General features: G+C 36.3%; 1 protein-coding gene and 1 long non-coding RNA gene across 3 annotated transcripts; one reads left to right on the top strand and one right to left on the bottom strand.

Moving 5' to 3' along the window:
* Positions 1-543: 543 nt before the first annotated feature.
* Positions 544-22101, bottom strand: CIR1 (corepressor interacting with RBPJ, 1). 2 transcript variants are annotated; one of them, XM_008634747.1, is made up of 10 exons: positions 22000-22101; positions 21202-21296; positions 20611-20684; positions 19434-19447; positions 19285-19340; positions 18882-18930; positions 18556-18673; positions 5264-5370; positions 3793-3878; positions 544-2109 (listed from the first exon to the last, which is right to left on the bottom strand). In XM_008634747.1, the coding sequence occupies exons 1-10, from the start codon at positions 22069-22071 to the stop codon at positions 1383-1385; spliced, it is 1398 nt and encodes a 465-aa protein (XP_008632969.1). In that variant the 5' UTR covers positions 22072-22101; the 3' UTR covers positions 544-1382. The 2 variants fall into 2 exon arrangements, with proteins under 2 accessions (XP_008632969.1, XP_017591291.1); XM_017735802.1 differs by lacking the exons at positions 19434-19447; positions 22000-22101 and having other exon boundaries at positions 21202-21290.
* Positions 8822-18042, top strand: LOC108447043. The gene is made up of 2 exons (XR_001862421.1): positions 8822-17214; positions 17257-18042. It is a non-coding gene; the product is annotated as an uncharacterized LOC108447043 (long non-coding RNA).
* Positions 22102-22108: the final 7 nt, after the last annotated feature.

Raw genomic sequence — 22108 nt, 5'->3', positions numbered from 1 at the left:
GAAGGATAATAAATCCTTCATGAGAAGTTTTGTTTAGATTGCTAAAACAGGTATTTTGGCAGTCTCCTCCTGTTCTTTCTAAATCAGAGCTTCCACACATCAATATAGGGGGGCTGACTCTACTGCAGGGGCTCTTTAACTCCCAGCTACTTCAGCAAGAATGTCCAGAGCAACCTAATGCAGACACATTGAAAAAGTGACATCCCTTAATGGTTCATCCTTTCAAACTCTTCACATGCACTTAAACGATAAGCCAGGTCACTTTCACCATGTATTATTATACTCTGTGCAGTGCTGAAAATCTTCTGAGTGAAGTAGAAGTGGACTGGTAATAAAAGATAGTCCCATTTGTCCTGTGAGTGAGGAGGGTAAGAAAGTTGCTGGAATACTGAGCCCAGTGACTGTTTCATGTGTCCACTAACTAATGTACTTCCATCTGCCATCCTGAAAGGGCAGAGAAGCCTTTCCTTTGCAATAAAAACCTTGTGAAGTGTTGCCTTGTGCATTTGTACTGACTCAGAACTCTGAAGAAGATGGCAATTATTACCAGTTTTAAAGAATAAGGTATTTTATTAGGTAAGTTCATCTTCGTAACAATGTATGCAGAAAATGACTGAATCACTAAAACAACAAAAAGGTTCATGAAAACAAAAGGATGACTATTTACACTAACTTACTACCACAAACAATGAAATACCTGAAACAGTTGAGGCAGTAAATATTCCTTTCATGTCTTGAGAGATTATTGAACAATAACTTGACATTGTACTGACACATACCAACAGGGGTTCAAGATGTTTAGATAGCCCTGACCAAGCTGTACACTGCAGGAGGCCAAAAAATGTTGGCTATACACTTATGTGAACTATGTCTCTCTGTTGTTTTAACTCATGAAATTGATCTCTTACAGGGAACTTCAGGAAAAATGTTTCCGTATGAAAAAAACAAAACCCTCTACAAGACAATGCTTTGATAGCTGAAGCAGTGATCTTATCCAGAACTATCTCAAATGTTTGTTAGCATTCAGCATATTGCAGGCTTCTTCTTCCTCACAGCTGCATCTAAACAGAAATCATCATGGATGAAACCAAGAGTAACGCATACTGCTTTTAAATATTTTAAAATCCTAAAATCAGGTCTATGAATTACTGCATGTATATAAGAGGTATTTGCCAATAAGCATATTTAGACAGTAAAAAAATACCTTAACATTTATACCTAATTTACAAATATTCCAACACGATAGAACTGATGCTGTTGGGTTTATGTAGGAAATATGCTAGTTACAGAGGTTGGAAAATGAACAGCAGTATGTAATTGAGCCCTTGTTAAAGGTATTCATCAAAACCCAGAGAAATTCTTGTTTGCACCTGTCCTCTATACTATCTATTTTTTTTCCTTTCTCTGCTTCTGCTTCTACTGCGTCTGCTCCTTTCTCTGTGTTCCACTTTACTGCACTTGTCCCCATAGCCTTCTCTACATTTTTTCTTCTCTCTGTGTACATCTGTGCTGGGGCTTCTGGTTTCATTTTTCCTGTGCCGCTCTTCACCAGGGCTTTGACTTGGACTTCTTCTTATGTGCCTTTGCCTGGAACTGCTGTGATTTGAGCACAGGCTTCTCCTGCTCCCTTCATTCATGTTTTGGCTTCTACTATCCTTCTCCTTTCTTTCAGTCTCTCTCGTGTTGGTGCTATGGTATCTGCTTGTGGACTTTCTTTCCCCCTCACAGGAGTTCCATTTGTTGTTCTCTGCAGAACTATCTCGCTTTAAAAGCTCGTACTTCTCCCTATCTTTGTCCTTGTTACCGTGACTACTGGAGAGATCTTCATAAAGTTTTTCCTTCCTCATTTTTGCCTTTCCTTCTGAATCGCTGCTGCTGCTAGCCTCTGAAAACTTGTCTTTTTTTCTTTTCTTAGAATCCATCTTCTTTTGTGCTGCTTTATCTCTGCTGTCAGTCTCGCTGTCACTGCTGCTTACTGAAGTCTCACTGGAGGATGAGGAAGAGGATCTCATCTTATGTTTCTTGTGTTTATTTTTGCTTTTTTTCTTTTGCTGCTTTTTCTTCTTTCTATCTTTCTTTTTCTTTTTCTTCTCTAGACGATCCAACTTCCTTTTATTTTCAAAATAAAGGAGCAGCATGATCAGACATGTTAAGATATACTACATTACAAAGTTAAGATATACTAGATTACAAAGTCATTGTCTTTTAAAGTTCACTACTTCTGATGACCTACACAGTAAATACTTTCATTTCCATAAAAATATATTGAATTATTTTCCTTTTCCAGCAAAGTTTCACTTTAAAACTTCTAACTTGACATTACCCATAGTATGTAATCCACAGCTGCTCCCTCAAAACAGGAGTAATATGATTTTTTAATTCTTTAATTTTCAAAAAGATAAGTAAGAGATGTCAATTTGGGCCTTGTAACTAGGAATAAATACATTCAGTAGTGCTTTTTTTCCCCCTGTCAGGCTGCTCTGGAGACCTTAGAAAACCACTGCTGCTTTAGCTTGTGCATTTTAAAAACGTATTTTGAAAATGAAAAAATGCAATCAGTATTCATTTTCTACTATTGATGAAAACTGATACTAAAACATACATCTTCGAGTTCTTTAGGCAAATAATACAGATATTCCCAGTAACCTCTTTTTTTCACAACTAGAAACTTACATTTGCTATCTGTAAATATACAATATTCCATCATACACATGCATTCACTGCTGTTTGGCTACTTTCAAATAGTTTTTACTTTGCTTTCTTATTTATGCTCAGAAAATCAGAGACTGAATAGTGAAACTGTTTCCAGTGTATTAAAAAAAATCCCTTCAGACTAGTAAAGCCTAAAGGACCTAAATATTTAGTAAACTTCAACTTCTAAAATATAAAGGATTATAAAAATTTCAATGTGTTGGGCCAGCAGAAGTTCAAACAAAAATAACATTTTAAGTTACTCTAACTACATACACATTCCTTACTTAAAAGGAACATAAAATATGCCAACTATTTTCAGAGAATTATTTATTACATATGTGAATACCATATGTACCTACCTACTCAGGTACCTGCTTAGCCATTCACCTTCTCCCCCTCCTCCCACTCCCCACATACATGACATCTTTTAACCTAAAAGCTTGTTTTATCTGTATGCTTGTACGGGATCTACATGTCAGTAGTTAGTATTTTTGATTTTAAACATTTTGAGGTTATTTCAGGATAATGTTGCAAATTAAGAGAGAAAAAAAATCTAAGTCACCTGGCACACAAAATCAGTTGGATAAAAGCAAAGCACGGGAACCTCATTAACTCACACCCACAGGGAGCAGTGAACTGCAAACCCTGGCACAAGCACAGGGTGCAGCTGGGCCAACCTTGGCCCTGGGGTGCAGGGTCAGGTTCAGTTCAGCCACAGGGAGAAGACAAACTTTGTCAAGTTGTAAACCAGTAAACAAGAACACAGAATTTTTAATCATAGAAGAAGATACTGTAAACAATGGAGTGCAGAATAATATTTTAAAATAGCAGCACAGCATCTTTAGTGAGCCAATTAGTAGTTCAGCATCCCAGTTAAACTGGAAATGAGCCCCAGTCAAAGGCATCAAAACTAGATTAAAATAAGCAGATTAAAAAATCGTGCTACATAATGCCATTTGTGGTCAAGTGTATGTTAAACTGAACTGATTTTCTTCTGTACTGATGGTGCTAAATGGCACCAAAGAGTTACAGTGGCAATGATGGATGTAGTCAGAACTACTGCTGATACATATCCCCTCCACTAGGTACCACACGTACCTTAGAAGTTTCTGTTTTTGTTTGGTTGACAGTGATTTTAAAAATTCAACTTCTGGATCATCATCTCCTTCACTTGTAACAAACTCCTAGAAAAATGCAGTAAGCCATTAAATTCTTATGTATAAAAATAATAACTTCATTCAGATTTCTGTTTTAAAATGGTGCTTCTATGTACCTTATTTTTGCACAGACCGAAATATATTTGTATTACTAAGTCAGCCTATGACACTTTGGTTAGAGCAGAATACCCACTATCAAGTGAAAAACCCCGACATTCTCTCTCAGAGCTGAGTAGGTGTTAGGAAAGAAACATTTCTGAAATAGTTAATGAAAATGAGCCAATTTTGGAGCCCACGATTCCCCAGGATAAGTCACTCCATTGCTATCACACTTGGATGAATAGGTTAGACACTAGTCCTGCTCAAACTCAGAGTAATTTAAGCAAATTACTTTTCTGTCTCGGTTTAGTCATTAGGAAAATGGGTAACACATCTACTTCACTGTTGTGTTATTAGTCTTTAAATGTGCACAAAGTCTTCTAGCAATGCAAAATACTGTAATCATATAATCTACATACAGTAACGCAATCAGCAAAGCAAAACTACTTTGAAGACCCTGAATTCCTCAAATTATGTGCATCTGGTACACTACAGTTCTCCACAGTGATGTTTTTAATTTTAGCCACACTCAGAAGACGAAAGAAGAAATAAAGACTAAAAAGCTCTTACAAAGAAACCCCAGCACACCTAACATAAAGCAAACATACTGATATCAACGTGATTCATTTAACAGTGCCCATATGCTACATTTTTCGGGGTACATAGCTTTTTAAAGGCAAAGGTACATCCATCTGCAGAGGCACAATGAACTGTTGATTTACTGAAGATTTCAAGACCAGCTTGTAGTCATCCCCTCTTTACTAGTGGTTTGACTATCCTGCCTATGAACAAAGGTTATTTCAAGGAGTGTATATTAATCTTTCATTTTACACTTTTATCAAAGCACCTCATTTAGTAGTACACTTTGCGTAGTCTAAGTAAAGGCAATTGAACCATTTTCACCCCCAGAAATAATAACTGGAACAATAGTGAATCAAGTAAAAAAACCCCTTCAGATATAGCATTCCTGGCAGTAATTATTTCTGCATATTGCCTCAAACTTTATCCTAAGGGTAGCACTGAATTACAAGTATGCAGCAGAAGCCCTAACCACCCCTTTATAAAAAATTCAATTTCTAGTCACCAAGAAGAGGGATTTAATTTATTATAAGTGGTTTTAAAAGAAGTAATTTATGATTCACCATTCTGTATGAAACAAATCTGGAAAACTCTAAGTTTTTTGACATTTTTCTACTGGTATAACTATTCAGCTTTCCTATGGATATGCATATTTGAAAACATTAAGTAACAATTCACAAGCAATCACATTTAGATTTATAGACATTTTCAGCTTACTGGTAAAAAGATATTACCTGTGATGGATCATTTGCGGTCAAGTTTCTCCCCAGTACATTTTGTTTCAGCGCAAACCCACTGTTTCTCATCTCCGCTATTAGCTCCGAGGGGTGCATTGATGGCCCTGTTCGCAAAAATCACAGTTTGAATGTATCATTTATATCTCTCTACCTTTTTTGGACTCCACAGTAGGAATTCAGTTGAAGCTTTGTTAAGTAAAATCACAGCAAAATCAACTCAATAATCTTCTGCTGAGCAAATAATCAGATATGATTTTCTAAAACAGCAGTCTGAAGATTCAGAATGGAAAATAATTGCATTTTTCTTTAAGTACAAGGGGATTCTCTTATGTAACTTTGTAATGTTGAAAACAATATATCAGGTAAGTCTAGTAATATATTTTTATTATAGTAAAAAAGCACAGGAGATCTAAATAAAGCACATTAAATAGGACTCAGGTGCCTCCTCTCCTTTAAAACAATGGGAAAATGCACCTCTAATAGGTCACTAATAAACACATTTTTCATAATGACACAAATTCTTGAACTTCAATGTAAAAAGTAACATTAGAAGAATACATATGGAATATAAATAAACACGTGAAAAATATCTATGTCCTTACTTATTCTAGGGATTGCCAAATATACATAGCCTCTAGACTGTTATCTCCTCAGAGATTTCTGGTTTTATTAGCTTGAAAACCATGCTATATTTTTCATTAAAGTAAGTGTTTGGCATTAGGCACATGATTTCTTTCTTTGCAAAAATCTAACAAGGAGTAAAAGATGGGATGTATTATGTATCGTTCAGACTTGACTGCATAATTTACAAACCATGTAACTCACTCTTATGCTTTAATTGAATCCCTGTGATCATCATAATGTCGTGTACTTGTCTGATTAGATATCTTTTCTTCACCTTAAATATTCACTCTCTTGTTAGGTCACTTCCAGTAAATTTCCTTCCTAGTCCCTTCACTAACCTTACTGTCAATGAACTGTGTAAGGTAAATCTAAATTAAAAGCAATGTAAAACAGGGTATGCAGCACATGTTTACCATTACTTCAGTAAACTACTGTAAATTATAAGATTAATTAGCCTTATGAAATGTATTGTCCTGCTTTGTGGTTTAAGAGTTTCTTAGCTGTGAAGACTGACAAAACTCATAGATTTTTAACACAGACAAGTATGTAAAATAAAGTGAGATTTTTGTTACAGAAAATATATGGAAAGTAATATAGAACTTTCTCAGAAGAAGTAACATTTTTCTTAGTTTTCCTGTATAATACATTACCTTGCAGAAACAAACAGGCCTACATGTAAAGCAGGAAGGAATAAAACAAAACTTGGGAAATGGTTTATGGAGCCCCTACATTAATGACTTTCTTTTCACAAGTTCCTTATTTTGCCGGGCAAAAGAACTTTCAAATGAGATACCTTTTAGCCTTCCCTCAAGTTTGCATTTTTCTTAAGTAGGGGATTATTTCCCATCCCCCCTGTAATTTACCAAAAGTGCTTTTTCTGTGTTATAGTGTAATTGTAAACTCACAATTAATCAATGTATATAGGCTCCAGTGTCTACATTTTTGCATATTTCAAATTTAAAACCTTGGTCTGCTTGCCGAAATCTACTCTGGCTGGAACAGAAACTAACATCAGACAAACACCTAACAACAGAATTCGGTACCAGAAAAGGCCTTGATTTGCAAAGTCCATATAAAAGAGCCATATAATTCAGTCAAAAACCCTGTATGAGGAAGCCAAATGGAGACAAAGCATAGAGTCATGAAAGAAGATTTCTCCATACCAAAGAAACCAAAACACTTGACCAATTCAAGCCTAGAATACCCCTATTACTCAAAGAGCCACTGCCTAATGAAGTAACTTAAGTAAGTTCTTAGGTATTCCCTTTCAGTGTTTCAGCATTGTACACATTTTGGTGTGTATCTGATACCTAATTATTCTCATTAGTGTGATTAGACAAATAGAGGAATGCAACTTGTCCAAATCTACACAGGAGACTTGCTAAAGAATCAAGACAGAAGCCCTAACTTTGTGGCTCCCTCTGAGGACTATGGTCAGAATCAAGACCAGAGAGACATGAAGGCATATTGGCCTTCAAAAGCACAGTCCAAGATTATTTTCCAGAAACAAACCTTTTCAGCATTCTTTGTGCATAACACTGGAAAGAGGCAAGCAAAATAACCTCTTCTTTTTTAAGAAAAAGCTTGTAATGAATGCACAACGCTATTGAGTTTTGTGCATCTGTTTTCTTGTATATTAATGATGTCAGAGAAATTCATAGCTCCACCTATAGTATTTTAGTTGCGACGCAGTATTACCATGATAAGGACAGTTACCAAACTACTGTTATTCCTATTTTGTGGACGTATACAAGCTGCATCAAATGCATCCACAGAAACTTGAGATTAAAGTGGTTTATGAAATAAATTATTCCTGTTTTGGTCTCCCTACAGTTGTGAGGGAAGCAGCAATTTATGTTCTGCCTAGCTTGTGAGGAGATGCAGGAATCTCCAAGGAGCTTTATTAAGTACATTATTTTTACTGTAACTAAAGGTTTTAGAAAACACTAGGAAATGAGATTAAGAAAATAAATCAACCCCATAAATGGAAGTAGAGTCAAAACACAATCCTGTTTCACAACCCTTCTGTGGGCAGACCCCAGCCAGGCATGACATGGGCAGCTGTCCAGAACTGGTTGATTATGGAAGACACTTCCTTGCAGTATGGCATCCTTGCAGTTTGAAAAACATTAACATTTCTGAGAGGATGAAACAGATGAACCTGCTCACACTTTTTTTACAACAACTGATGCCACTGAGCTTCTCAGAAGTTCCGCTGCCCAATGACAGCAAGAGAGCTGTAGGGACACAGTAAGGAGAAAACAATCTCTGACCTGGGAAGTCTAAAGAGACTGTTTTCTACCTGGTTACAAGTCCAGGCTGTTAAGTTCAAGTAAGACATCATATTTGACAATGGCTGCACAGCTTAACTGCAAACCTCTATTACTATCTACTTTCTGCAACAGAACAAGAATCAAGAAAATGTTTATTCTCATAACTCCTTTGCTTGGAATCAAAGGAATCAAATGCTTGGTGACTTTCTTCTCCCATCCATACCTCAATAGACTGCTTTTGATTTATATCTTAATGATGTTGAAAAGCAGATCTGATTTTCTTTGAAATATCAGTGACAGGTTGAGGTCTCTCAGGATTCCTGGGCACAGCTATTTTATGTGACAGCATTGAGGCTTGCAACATACTTCCTTTTGAGATGCTTTTTCACAGAGTATTAAAAAATGCCTAAATCTGTGAGTAAACAACCACATTCCCATTTCCACACTATAGAATTAAATTTGGGATTTCTCCCGGCTAATGTAAATGAGAGACAAAACCTGTAAAAGAAACCCTAAAAACTGAACCTCACTTAACAGAGATTTGAAAAAAGCAACTTCTCAGAAGTGTCCTTGGCTTCCCTATTCCCTATTCAAGTTAAAGCTTAAACCTTGATGCCACCAGGTTGCCTGGTAACCCGAAGTGGTAAATCTTTTCAGCTTGCCTTTGGCTTGTGACCACACTTGTGTCTTCACCCTCCAAGACTGCCAGACAAAGCAGTACTAGGTATACCTGGCAGCCCTATGCTTCAGCTGAGTCATCAACTACAAAACAGATAAGACTGAGCTGAGAGGCTCTCAGTTGGCTAAAATCTTTGGCTATGATGATAGCTTATTATTCTTGAACAGCACCCATCAACTTGCAAAGGGTCACTCCTACATCAGGCACAAAAATCTTTTACATGCTATGAAAATCAATCTGCTCATATACACATTCCTTACAGACTTGTGAGACTGCCTGTGAAGCAGCTACCTCAGTGACCTCATGCAGGTGAAAACATCTAGAGATATTATACCATGAGCTGGCAGAACTTTAGCTATAGGAATCCTGTAAAAATAGCTGATTGCTACAACTTCTGACAGCTAGTCTCTCAGCATTCTTTCATCATCAAGCTAAAAATAAGTTCAAAGTTACAATGTTTCATCATCTGTTTCTTATTCTTCCTGAGACAAGTCAAATACAGTACCTTGCTATTTTTGAATATGACTGTCATGGTTATTTTCTGAATTTTCCATTTTGATAGGAAAAAGAAAAAAATATTTTAAACTTTCCCAGATGCCACTTGGCTAAAACTAAAACATTGATCTGCTTTAAAACCAATTCATAGTCTTGGAAAAGCTTTTTGCCATACAGCGTAATTAACTGCTTGTAAATATGACATTTATTTTTATGCATTAAGACAACTGACAACTGCTTACATTTTCTACAGTTACAGGTACTTAAAATTTTATTAAGAGCTTGCATGAAAAAGTCTCTATAGTTAAAGACCCACCAAAGGATTTTTAAACTTTTTTTTGTGGCTATTATAATTCTCAAGAAACAGTATTTTCAAGCAAAGAGGTTACAGTTTCTTCCTGCTTCTCACTTTCCACAGAAGGTCTTGCAGCATTAATTCTCTCTGTTATCTTCTGTCTAAGATACTATTTAAGGATACAATTCAGACAGCTCAGTTGACTCAAAGAGTTAGGGCACAAAATCTAGAACTCAAAACATGCAATGAAATGTGAAAAGAAGGATTTGAATCTTCACAAAGCACTACCCAAGTACAACCTTAGCCTGACAGCTGTTGGTGCATCTTTATAATACTTGTACAATTAAATAAACAGAAGAGATGTAAATAGATTTTTTCTTAGGCATGTATGACATAATTACAATGCACTGCAGAAGAATATCGTATTAGGATTTCTATAACATACTGTATATTTGCTTTTTTTAGAACAAAGAGCACTCCAATTTCTCATAACACAACTGAGATGAATTTAACAGAACAGTTCTGCTTCTATTAAGCAATCAGGAGGGGAATAGAGTTCTGGATTTCAATTACTTGAGTGCCTACCTTACAGCAAACTCTCCCACCCTGCATTACTGCCCCACTCCTGTCCCAGAAACCAGAGAAACTTATAGATGTAATTAATTTTCTATTCTGTCTGTACTTCTCTTGAAACAGCAAATGCAGAGTGCATGTAACACCATGTTGTTGCCAGAATGTTTCCTCTAGGAGGCATGGGCACTTTTGGGAGAGCAATGCCAGCTGTAACACACCATCTAGCAGGCCTCCATTAGGATGTGTAAAGCACATTTTTCAAATTATTCAATATGAGGGAACAGTATGCTAAGACATATTTTCATAACAACTGTGATTAAATACCACTTTTTCTGCAACAGCTTCAGTAGCAGTGAGGACAGACCATGAAGTTATATTTGCCAGTATCGACAAAACCAGCAGTTTTACTTCTACCTACTCATGATGCACAGTCTTGACAGTATTTGCCCAATTTACCGATAAAAGCTTTCACTACTGTCACCAGTGTAGATAAGTAAACTGAATTATTCTATACAACCAGTCAAGTTTTAAATTATTTTTATTGTGGAATATAAATGGAAAGCAAAGACATAAACAATAATACTGTAAAAATTATTGTCATCTGTGGCAGGGGAAATTGCAGTAACCAGTTGTACTTACATAGTGGCTGCAGTTAACAGAACTATGATATTTAAGGTTGTATGTATGTTTTGTTTTGTATTCTATGTATTGTTATGAAATTAAAGAGAGTACACTATATAAAAGCTACTGGAAAAGGCAGCAGATTCTTTAGAGCACCATTTTAATTGCAACTATGTGCTTTTATTTTAACTAATGCTAATTTTCTGTATCATCAAAACAGAATATTTAGAATATGGCTTTTAGAATAGGCTTTTCTCCCTTTCTGAGAATGTGTTCTGGCATGGGATATCTTTTAGTTTACAAACGTGATCATTTTAATCTAAAAACATCATCACACCATCACACTTCTCCTGACTTGGTAAGAGAGTGCAATCTACATGAATAAATGTAAACATAGCACACTTGTCTATCTGCTATCAATTTGCCAGTATATGTGGGGGTCAGTAAACTCCATGCTACCATGCCTAAAACTTAATTTATGAATCAAGGACAAGGTACTCTCAAGGCTTCTCCTTTATTGCTACACTTCCTTTGTTAACAAGGTAGGCCTAAAGCATGTTGTCTTCACCCTTTCATATACATAGCTTGGACCACATGAGGCCGTAACTCCTCCAAACTGAAATTTATTTGGTTTTCTACTTAATAGTTGTACTAGAGCCATGCTTTGCTGTGGAAAAGTGCATAAATAAATACTTAGGGAGTACAAAAACACCTCTTTTGAATTAACTAGGCTTTAGAAAACATTCTGCTGGTGGGTTTCAGTCCAGCACACGAGGACATGAAGGATAAATATACTCTGAATTCAGAACGCTGCCTTTTCTGGGTGGTAGCAAAGACATAACATATGATAGAATGCTTTTCAGGTTTTGCTTTAAAAGAGAAACTAACTTTAAAATTAGAATAGACAGTTTTGTCAATACATCCATATACTTTCTTGTTTTGTCCTCCAAGTTTTCTATGGCTTTTGTTAATATGGCTTAAAAGGAAATTGAGCAAAAATGGAAAAAAATTACAGACTGAGCTTAATCACACTCCATAGTCTGTGAACTTTTACTGAAGTTGTGACAGAGATGAGAGTAGACACTTATTTTATCTAAAGGACAAAGAACTATTATCAAAATTATGTGATCATGACACATAGTAAATTTATGCTGCCTCCACTAATTCAGAATCAATCATCTTCTACTGATAATTTTTCCATCTATTTCAGAGATGAGTGCATTCAGACCATATTTACACTTCAAAGCAACTGCTGCAGTTGGCATTGAGAGAAATCAATGACTAAAACCTCTGGCTTTTAATTAGCTCTTTTTCAGAGGGCCTGCAGTTTAACTGTATTTAACACTTTAGCACAGAATTTCACTGTAATTTGCCATGCTTTTGTTATATGGTATTTCAGAGAAACCTGAGTTTCCTTTTTACTTTTTTGGAGTAGTAAAAACCATTTAACATTATCAAACTCCTATTGGAATCCATATTTATTGCTTAAATGCTAAGCACAAGATTTCTAATAGAATCGGTATTTTATGCATTCACACCAAATACCAAAGCTTCTGAAACATAAATGGAGGATTATTCTAAAATGTGACAGTTCTTAAACTATGTGAAGATTTAGTTAAGGTTCCTACTGTTCACAATCAAAGGTCTCAGCTGCAGATCATAAAGGAAGGTTTCACACACTGTATGTTTCTACAGATGACCATTTATACAAATATTCACAGTTAACATATTCAAATACCTTTTCTTTGTTATTACAGATTCAAGAGAACGTTCTAAAAAATTTCTGCATTCCCAATACAATGGAGAATTTTCTCTGTTGGGAAACAAGGTACCATATTTGTCACTAGAAAACTGCAGTGAGATACAGACATAATGTAACATAAACACAGATTTCATTTTTTGCTGTCCCCATGTGACTGATAATTTCAATGATTACCCTGGAAAGGTAGTTCACCTACAAGCTAAAGATCAGTGGAACACACTAAATCATAGAAGATGGGAACAACACCCACAGTTAGTTTAGGGGCACTCAGGTGATGAAAAGAGAGGGTACAAACTCCAGAACTGGCTAATGAGCCTTTAGAAGGCTGCACCTGCACAGCCATACCTAGAGTGGCTTTATCTTGGGACACCATAAGACACTAGACACACATACATGTTGCTCCATTACACTTTTACCTTTATTTGCCTGAATTTTCCACAACATGCTAAGCCCTTTACAGTACTTTTTCCTTAGTAATTCCACAGCAAGGATCACATACAGAGCCAGTCTGCTGTAAGACATTCAAAGTAGTCCACAGCAGAGAAGGGTGCCCAGCACCCCCCAGGCTTAGTTTTCACAGGCCAAGGGTGCAAGAACATCTTTTAACCTTACCATCCCCCTTCTAACTATGCTATTCATACAATTTGAGCCACTAGCCTCCCTTCCTAAGATGGTAATACCTTTCTTCATAAAAAAGTAATAGATCCATAGTGTGTTCTTTGTTCTAAAAACCATATAATAAAATTTGTAAGCATTCAAGCTTTCATAGCTTTTTAGTAACCCCTTCCCCCGTCTGCCCAAACCATCATTGAATGGGATAGATTGTTTGCAGAGAAGGAGGGAAAGGGGAAAAACAAAGAAGTATTCAGTTTGTCCTAACTTCACCTGACCAAGAAAGTCACAGGCAATTTTGAGGTGAAATAACAGCATTATTTCAAAACATTTTGCACAGGACACCTAATGATCTCTGTTCCAATCAAGTCAATGGCTTTTCAGGATTAACAAAAAACCCTCACAAACCCCAACAGATGCTGCTGGTTAATGATAAAAAAGGATTGTGAAAACAGGCAAACTTTGAGATGGTAGTGAGCTGGTTTTTTTGCTGGTATGCATTCTGTGTTTTATACATGCATATATATATATACACACTGGCATGTTAAGTCAGAAGCACAACCAATATTTTCATCTTGTCTGAACTTTGGAAGTTAGGATTTTATCAGTAAAACACCCTGTAAATCAGTTTAGCCCAAAGAAGCACTTTGATTGCCTAATTTACCTTTGCAAAGGCGAAGTAAATCTTCTAAGTTGGTCTCCATAAGCCTCACAGCTGGAACATTCTAACACTACTTTGCAGTTTCCAGTGATCAAAGTAAGTTACTTTATATCTAAAACTAAGAATTTCATAATAGAAATAATGCAACACCAGGGGGTGCAGTTATCATGCAATAATTACACTCCTGGGAGATTACAGACAAGGCTGTACCCCAGGGGTGTGATTATCCCATGATAACCACATCCACTGAAATTGCCTTATTGCAAAAATAATCTCTATTCACTGGTGAGATATTATTCAATAGGTGCTTTTTTTAATGGTAAGATTATTATTTTTTTTGTATGAATTACCAGCCAGATTAGTAAAATGGTCCCAGAAGCAAAATAACCAAGCCACCATGCCCAAGTTAAGGTACTGATTGTAACTTTTTGTTTGCTGAAGCGCTGCAATGTATGTCAGATCTTGAAAGACAGCAGAACACAGGTGTGTGCCACAGACACCCTCTGCCCTGCAGCAGTTTCACTGGAGGAAACTGAAGGCTGTGACTGGTCTCTGCACACAAAATATTCAACACTGAATCCGGAGCACCAATTGCCAACCAGTTTTATGTGTCAAGAGGAACATTACAGTGTAGTCTTCACATCAGATTAAAAGGCAGCTATTCTTCTGCTGAAATGACAGAATCACAGCTTATAAAATTCATGGGAAAGAAAAAACCTACATTGGATATGATGGGGGAGGGGAAATATCTCAGTTAATAACTCTTCTTTTTCCTTATGGAGAAACAGAGCAGGAACTTTAGATAAGTCAACTAAATCAGACATGAGTTTCATTTTCATTTATTTGCACTCAAACGTTTCCTCTGATGCTGAAAACAGTCTGAGTCCAAATAAAACATTTTTTTTTGCTCTTTCTGAAGCAGGAAAAAAAACAAAACACAAACTAACTTGTATCAAGGCCTGCTACAAGTATTTGACAGCAAAGCCAGACCATTTTTTAAAGCCTACTTCTGCAGAAATTAGTGATGCCAGTGCCCTTAGCATACCAGATTCAGAACCATGAAGCTCAGTGCTCCCACGACTGACTGGGCAGAGATTCATCACCAGCAGCACATGGACCAGTCTTCCAACACTGTGCTGATGCATGGTGTGCTCTACCAAGGGAGAGTATTTGCAAAGTTTGAAGAATTCTAACCTAAATTTAGCTAGAGTAACTACCACGCACTGCCTAAAAAAAAATTATTCCATTCAATTTGCATGAAAAGGATGTAAGATCGACTTCTATTAGGATGAAAAGATCATAAATCAGAAGAAATAAAGCACTACCAAGTAAGTAACTTCAAAGCAATAGAGCTCCTTCCAAAGAATATAAAAAAATTCCAAAGATTTGCTCTTTAAAAAAAAAATTTCAGTTACTTAGAACTTAAATTTGGTCCTTCTAATACAATTAATTTCATAAACTAATCAGAATCCTTGTACATTGACTACTAAATTGTACTAATATTTTACTCTGGTTTCACCTTTCTTCCTCATTATATCTGTATTTCTCAGCTGTACCCTTTAATTTATGAGACAATATTTATATTTCAATTTCCTGAAACACGAGCTAGAAATAAATATCCACTTTCTAAATATGGCAATACTTGCTGACCTTTGAAAGTACTATATGCTCTAATAATTTAGTCCAACATTTTTCAACTCTTTGAGAGTTCATTGTAAACATATTTTTACACATTGAGTTATTAAAAAGCCCAGTCAAATAAATTTAATACGCATTCCAGACCTGCTGTATACTACCAGTAATCACTGCCTACCCTTGAAATCCCTATTCATTGCTCTGTTCACAGGCACGTGTTTTAACCTCTACATTTTAGAAACAAACAAACAGCTTCAGAAAAATTGAACGAACTTTACCTGACCTTAGAAGCCAAGTAGTTTTGTACTTTTTTCTTTTTCCTGGTGCTGACAACAATGGCAAATGAAAACTGTGGACTATTAACATGCTTTTAACCAGCTTTCTAAGCATGAAGAGACACTTGTGACACGTGGAAGAGGGGGTGCTTGGGAAGCAATTCATGTACAATTCAATTTGTTTCAAGTGCAAGGGATTTTTTTAAACCTAATCATCAGTTCACAAAACACAGAACGGTTTCATAAAAAGATGATCTCATAAAAAGTCTCTGTCCCTTCCAAACTAGTATTTTCTGGAGTTCTAGCCAGTCTAAAGAACAGTGTGGCAATGGGCATTTTTGCAGTACTATAAAGCAATAAAGAATAATCAGGAATTTAGTCTAGAAAGCAGCCTAGGAGTGCATACAATAACTGATAAAGAGAAGCAGGAAGAAACAGAGCTGGAGGCGATGTACTGCACAGAGCAACAGAAGAAGGTTCTTGGAGGTGGAAACAGATGCAGCAGAGCAAACTGAGGATCTGCAGCACTGTAACAACTGGGCAGAACTCTCAGCAATGCAAAGTAATTACTTACTCCCATCCCAGCCAACACAGGATTGCTGTCAGTGTTTCAGAAAAAAAAAAAAAAAAACAACAAACCACACTTTTTAAAAAAATATGTTGCATAAGCTTTAACAAACCATGTGGATGAATTATGAGTCTTAAGAGAAGCAGTGAATTCAAGAATTTATGTTCTCACTTTACTGTAGTGCTTCATTTACACACATTTCCAGAAGTCATCAGAGCAGTGGAATTTAACTTGTTATTAAATCAGACGAAGTTTTAGAAAAGTTGATTAAAGGATTGTATTCCTGAGGCTAGAAAAAGCAGACAACCTTTTATATGATTTTGTAATTAATATTACCACTTTCTCTAAGCCTTGTATTTGCTATGAAATCAAGAACTCTAAACTTTACCTACAGTGTTTTTACATAGTTTCCCTGGAAGAAAGAGAAAGTAGCAGTATCATTACAGCTGACTATTCAAATCCAAGAATAGTGTCTTACAAATTATATATACAAATCCTGATCTGTCGCCCATCCCTATTCCCTAAAAATCCTTCCTCAGCCTACAAGAGTCTAAGCTCAGCACAGCACACTGCCTTCTAAGTTCCAAAGTTGAAAATGAGAGGGCACTGGCACAGTCTGAGAACATCTAAGTACTTTTACACCACTTTCGTTAATGCAAAATTCATCATATATGCTAAATGCTCTCTTTAGGCTTAGAAAGATAGTTTGAAAAGCCACCTGGGAGACATCTCTTCAAGTGGGAAACACCCGCAGCAGTCAAACGTTGCCTACACCTAGGTAGTTCAGTAAGGTTTGAAACAAGCAGTTATTCTTCTACTGACACTGCAAAGTGTCTGTATTACACTGTAATGAATAATAAGGAATGAATATTAAGGTTTATGCACACTGTAATGAATAATAAGGAATGAATATTAAGATTTGTGGAAGCACATACAAATATTTTCTGCTTTCTCAACCAAATACTCCTAAAATTTACCCCATATCATTTGAACTGAGGTGTGGACAGTGAGTTCTGCAGGACAAAAGCATCTCTGACATGCAAGAGCTGCACAATATAATTCTACCACCAACAAATGCTCTAAGCACAATTTTTTCTAAGATAAGAATCATGCAAGAAAGTGATTTAATTTCATAACCTACTGAATAGAAAGGCTGAGCAAGTCAACTACAGGATGAGTAATACAACGGCATAATCATCAGACAATGCCTAAAAAAAAGGAGAGTAAGAGGCACCATTTTCTTTAACTGAACTCTTCCAGGCCTCATCCCAAAGAAAATACGTATCTAAGTGACCTCATTCTGAAAAGCAAGATTGTTGGTAGGCTAAATATGTAACAAACCTAGGAGCTGCTACATAAAATAGATAACCTGAAGGAAGACAGAAGAAAAGCAGAAACCACCAAGTGTGCAACTGTAATGGTATCCCTGCAAAATCCAAGACACAACACGTGACCAAAGCCCAGCAGAGCAAGGCTGAAGGCTCATCCACACCACCTGATGTTTCTTTAGCATGCCCCAATTTTAAGAAACCTAAAAGCATCACAACTTGGGTTAACTCACAGAAAAAAACTCCAAAACTGTAGGAAAAAATATTATTCAATTTGAATGTTTATACCCACTTCTTCAAACCTAATCTAGCACTAACTGCTGTGTGACTTCAAGGAACAGGAAAGCTAATAGAAGAAAAAAAATTACAGTTAAAGAAGCAACAAGAAGTCAGATGAAAGGAAACCAGGCATTTGGAAATCTAGGTTTCAACTGATTGTCCACTTACAGAAATACAACTACATATTTTAAAAAAATTCATAAACTTCTCCTTTCTACCAAGTGATCAACAAAGATATAGTGATATATTCCAGCTTATCCAAGCAGTTTGCTTGAATTTGAACAGGGACAGTCTTTAACAATCTACTCATTTTTTTGGGGACACAAATTTTGTCATTCTGATCTAAAGTCTTGTTGCAGCTTTTCAGTTTTTGGCACAGATAGGATCAAAACAATATAGAATCTTTTTTAAAAGAATTACTAATTGAAAATGAGGTCCCTGCAATTTGAAATAATTAACTCAAAATTGTGGATCCTACATTTGGAATTAACTGTTTTCTAGAATTCATCATCTCTTTTAAATATGATAGACTTAAACTTTCTAAAACTAAACATGATGAGCTCCCCCCATATGTCTAACCAGAACCTTTAAAAACCATTCACTGCCTACCTGAACCATCACTGGAGACTGAACTTGCATTGATTCCAGACAGGCCAAATAAGGGACATTCTCGATCAGTGTTTATATGTCCCCACTTGTGGCATTTAATACATCTCACATTCCGCACCTAAAGGCAATGAAGCCAATTGACACAATTTAGTCAACAATACAGCCTGACATTTACAGAAATGTCTGTGTTATTAGGCATAAGAGAAGCTTTTAAACTCACTGAAAAAGAGATGATAAAATTAAGAGAGTCCATGTGAATGTTCTGCAGTTAGACAACATTTGAAATACACCCAAGACATCCACAGAGTGAAATTTATGTAACTTGCCTGGATACCAAATGGCTGATCTCTGATATTCATATCATCCTTAGCATATCTGTTACACAAACACAAAAGAAACAAATAATCAGTTCACTATTATTTTTTTTTTAAACATCAGATACAAAACTACCTTTTGTTGTTAAGTGTGAACCCATTTCAGAGGTATAATTCTTGTAAACATTGTCTGAAATGCATTTTCAAACATGCATTAAGTATCAAACAAAAATAAAGCTGAGCAAGGAAATAGTTCCAGGTTTACAGGTTTTACTAATTAATTGTCAGGACATGACAAGATCACACAAGTGACCCGCTCAAAAATAAAACAGGGAAAAAAAGGGAAAAAAGGAAAGTATATGAAAGGTAAATAATAAGGAAAAAAAATTATTCAGATAAAATCCAGATATCTTACTTTTCCCGAGGAGCAACTTTTTGCCATTCAAATTTGTACTCAGTCTCTCCCTCTTGCTATAAAATAGAAAACATGGTAAGTTTGAAGTTTTTCAGATTACGTTTTAAGTAAGCAAGAAGAAAACTTAAAGAAATGATGCAATGAAATACCTCTTTTGTTTCCTCTTAGAATTTTCAGAAAGCATGCAAAGAAAAGAAATGATGCATTAATTATATATGCAAAATGCAGATAGTATCCCCCTCTAAGCTAAAGACAAAACATTTTATGGTTTATACTAATCAAGAGTGCAAACACTCAGGAAGTAGCTTTATTTAAATAGAGTGCACTTACAAATAACCAGCCTCTAGTATATAGCTACAAATCCTGTAAATCTAGAATCATCTCCTAAAACTATATTCATTTATTATACGAATAAAAAACTTGGAACATTTTTGCAGGAGTAGCAACAATATTTACTTTTAAGATATTTTTAAGAAAAAGTTTAGCAGTAACTGCTACTTAAGAGATTACTCGTAGAGCTTCTGAAGTTAAATAATTGCAAAACTTGGTCTACAAGAATGAGTCCATTTGCAAGTGATTTCATGCAAATGGGAAAGATGCATTTTAAAGGGAACATGTTTTCTCTTAGTGGGAATATATTTTCTTAGTTCTGCTCACAGTCACACTTTGCTAAAATGATACAAGTGCCCAGCATGTACTTAGTAATTTCCATTTATGACACTACTAAAAAGTCATAGACTCACGAGACACAGCTCAGGCAGCACTTTTGACTACTGAATCTCAGCATTTATTATTTTTATAACTTCTGATAAATAATTTCTTGCTCTTGTATTTTCTATGTTTGACAAGCATCAAGCTGAATTATGGGCATAACTTTTAAACAAAAGCAATCTGCTATATCTGTAAAGGAGAGCAGGCCAAAATACAGGTTTGTGTTGTCTGAGTCATTGCCTCAGTAAGGTCCAGTCCTCCTCATCCAATGGCTTTATAACTGGCTAAAGAAACACCCTTGGTCGAGGACAGAATTTATGCTGTTTCCTGGAAAGATATTTTATCTGGTCTTTCTCATCAAATTGAACTGTTGCTTAACAAAACCCAACCATTCTCTTTGAAAGAAATTACAGTTTTGTGAGATCAAAATTATTACATACTACATCTATCTATATATATATATCTGCATATTCCCACATAAAGAATTAAAAAATCGTACCTCCTATCATTACCTCACTATAAACATGTTATTTTAAAATAAAACATACTGTGCTTATTTCATCAAAAGGTTTTTAGCTTTAGTATTGTCTGCCCACAATCAGGAAACTGCAATACCTTTCTTTGCTCCAGGTGGGGCTTCATACATGAAATTAAGACCATTCTTCACACGCTCATCACCCATAAGCAACCTAAATTAAAAGGGCAGTTTGGGGTGTTACACGCAAAACAGTCACATGGGTAACACAAAAAAAAAAAAAGAAAAAAATGAAAGAATCTTCAGTATGAAATTATTGTGATAACTAGCATTTTTTTCATTTTTTAATGCGAGTGACAAAATGTGAGTATCCAAAAACGTGAGAGACCAGTCAATGCTTTTGCATGCTCCATTATGTACTAAAAATCACACATTTCAATCTCAACTGAAAGGTAACATGTCCAGAGTTACGAAAAACAGATTTCTGTGTGATACAAGGTTACCTACTGTCCTGTGCAACATGATGTATTTTGAAATTAATTAGAGGACAGGCACAAACCACTTTAAAAAGTTCTCAAGACTTCTGCTTAATCAGACATCACTTAATGAGTGACTGTGTTCTCCTACTACTACAGTCAATGGGAGACAGTACTTCAAATTGCTCACAGCAATTTCACTACCATGAAAACAACACAGGAGAAAGAAGCATGTGATCTTAAGCCAATTCTCACCTGTTATCATAGGATTCCTGTTCTTTCAGATACTGTTGCATTAATTCTTCTTGTTTCTTCTTATCATATGAGATTTTCTGTTCTGCCATCCATACCTAGTTAAAATAATTAAGTTTCTACTCTAAACAAATACAAAAACTATTGCAAAATATATTCATGTACAAATAACTAGCTTACTCAGTTTAAAATGCTTAACGAGGGATGATCACCATTCTAATTGCATAAAATACATTATTTTCACACAGTATTTTAACAAATGAACTTCCCAAAGCAGTAATTTTGAGAAATTCCAAGTCACAACAACACTTGCACACTGAAATGACAGAAGAAAATTTGGTAGCTCAAAAGGAAAAGCAGGCTCAGAAAACACCCTGTGGGTGCCACTGTCTTCCCTGTGGTGACCTCGGTGTAGTCTCAACACACCCCAAGCCCCAGGTCCCCTCGGGGGTTCCTGGCACGCGGCACGGTTCTGGGGAGGACACCTGCAACCAGCTCGAGGCAGGTATGAAATATTGGGAAAACATGAGCAGTGACAGGTGGGGTTTTCCTGGACGGCGTACAGCGCCTATTTATCCTGAGAATCAGGCGTTGAAAAGCCTGAGCCAGGAGAATGCGACAGTCGTACACACCTAGGAGCAAGAAAACTCGAAACTTCCAAGTATTTCTTAACTATTTTCCCTGCCTCCTCCTTCCTCTTTGCCCCAGCCCCGATGCATCCCAGGACAGTGAGGAGCACTGCTAAGGCCGCTGCGGTGCCGGCAGCCCGTCCCCGCCGGGGCACCCCCGGCTCCCCCTCACCTTTTTGATGTTGGACTTGGAGGCGGGGTGAAAATCCTTCTTGCACATGAAGTTGGCGAACGACTTCCCCATGGCGGCAGCGGGGCGGGAGCCGCCGGCCCCTACACGG

Source organism: Corvus brachyrhynchos, unplaced genomic scaffold (assembly GCF_000691975.1).
Source record: "Corvus brachyrhynchos isolate BGI_N302 unplaced genomic scaffold, ASM69197v1 scaffold255, whole genome shotgun sequence".
Classification (NCBI taxonomy): domain Eukaryota; kingdom Metazoa; phylum Chordata; class Aves; order Passeriformes; family Corvidae; genus Corvus; species Corvus brachyrhynchos.
The sequence above is the reverse complement of the archived record's forward strand: the minus strand, read 5'-3'. Positions and strand labels throughout refer to the sequence as shown.

Bases quoted from the DNA above. Each gene is read 5' to 3' on its own strand.
- CIR1 (XM_008634747.1), bottom strand. From the start codon at position 22,071: ATGGGGAAGTCGTTCGCCAACTTCATGTGCAAGAAGGATTTTCACCCC. The intron at 20,685-21,201 runs GTGAGAATTGGC...CTTTTAATTTAG, and splicing joins CAGGAATCCTATGATAACAG to GTTGCTTATGGGTGATGAGC. The intron at 2,110-3,792 runs GTACGTGTGGTA...TGAAAATAAAAG, and splicing joins CAAAAACAGAAACTTCTAAG to GAAGTTGGATCGTCTAGAGA.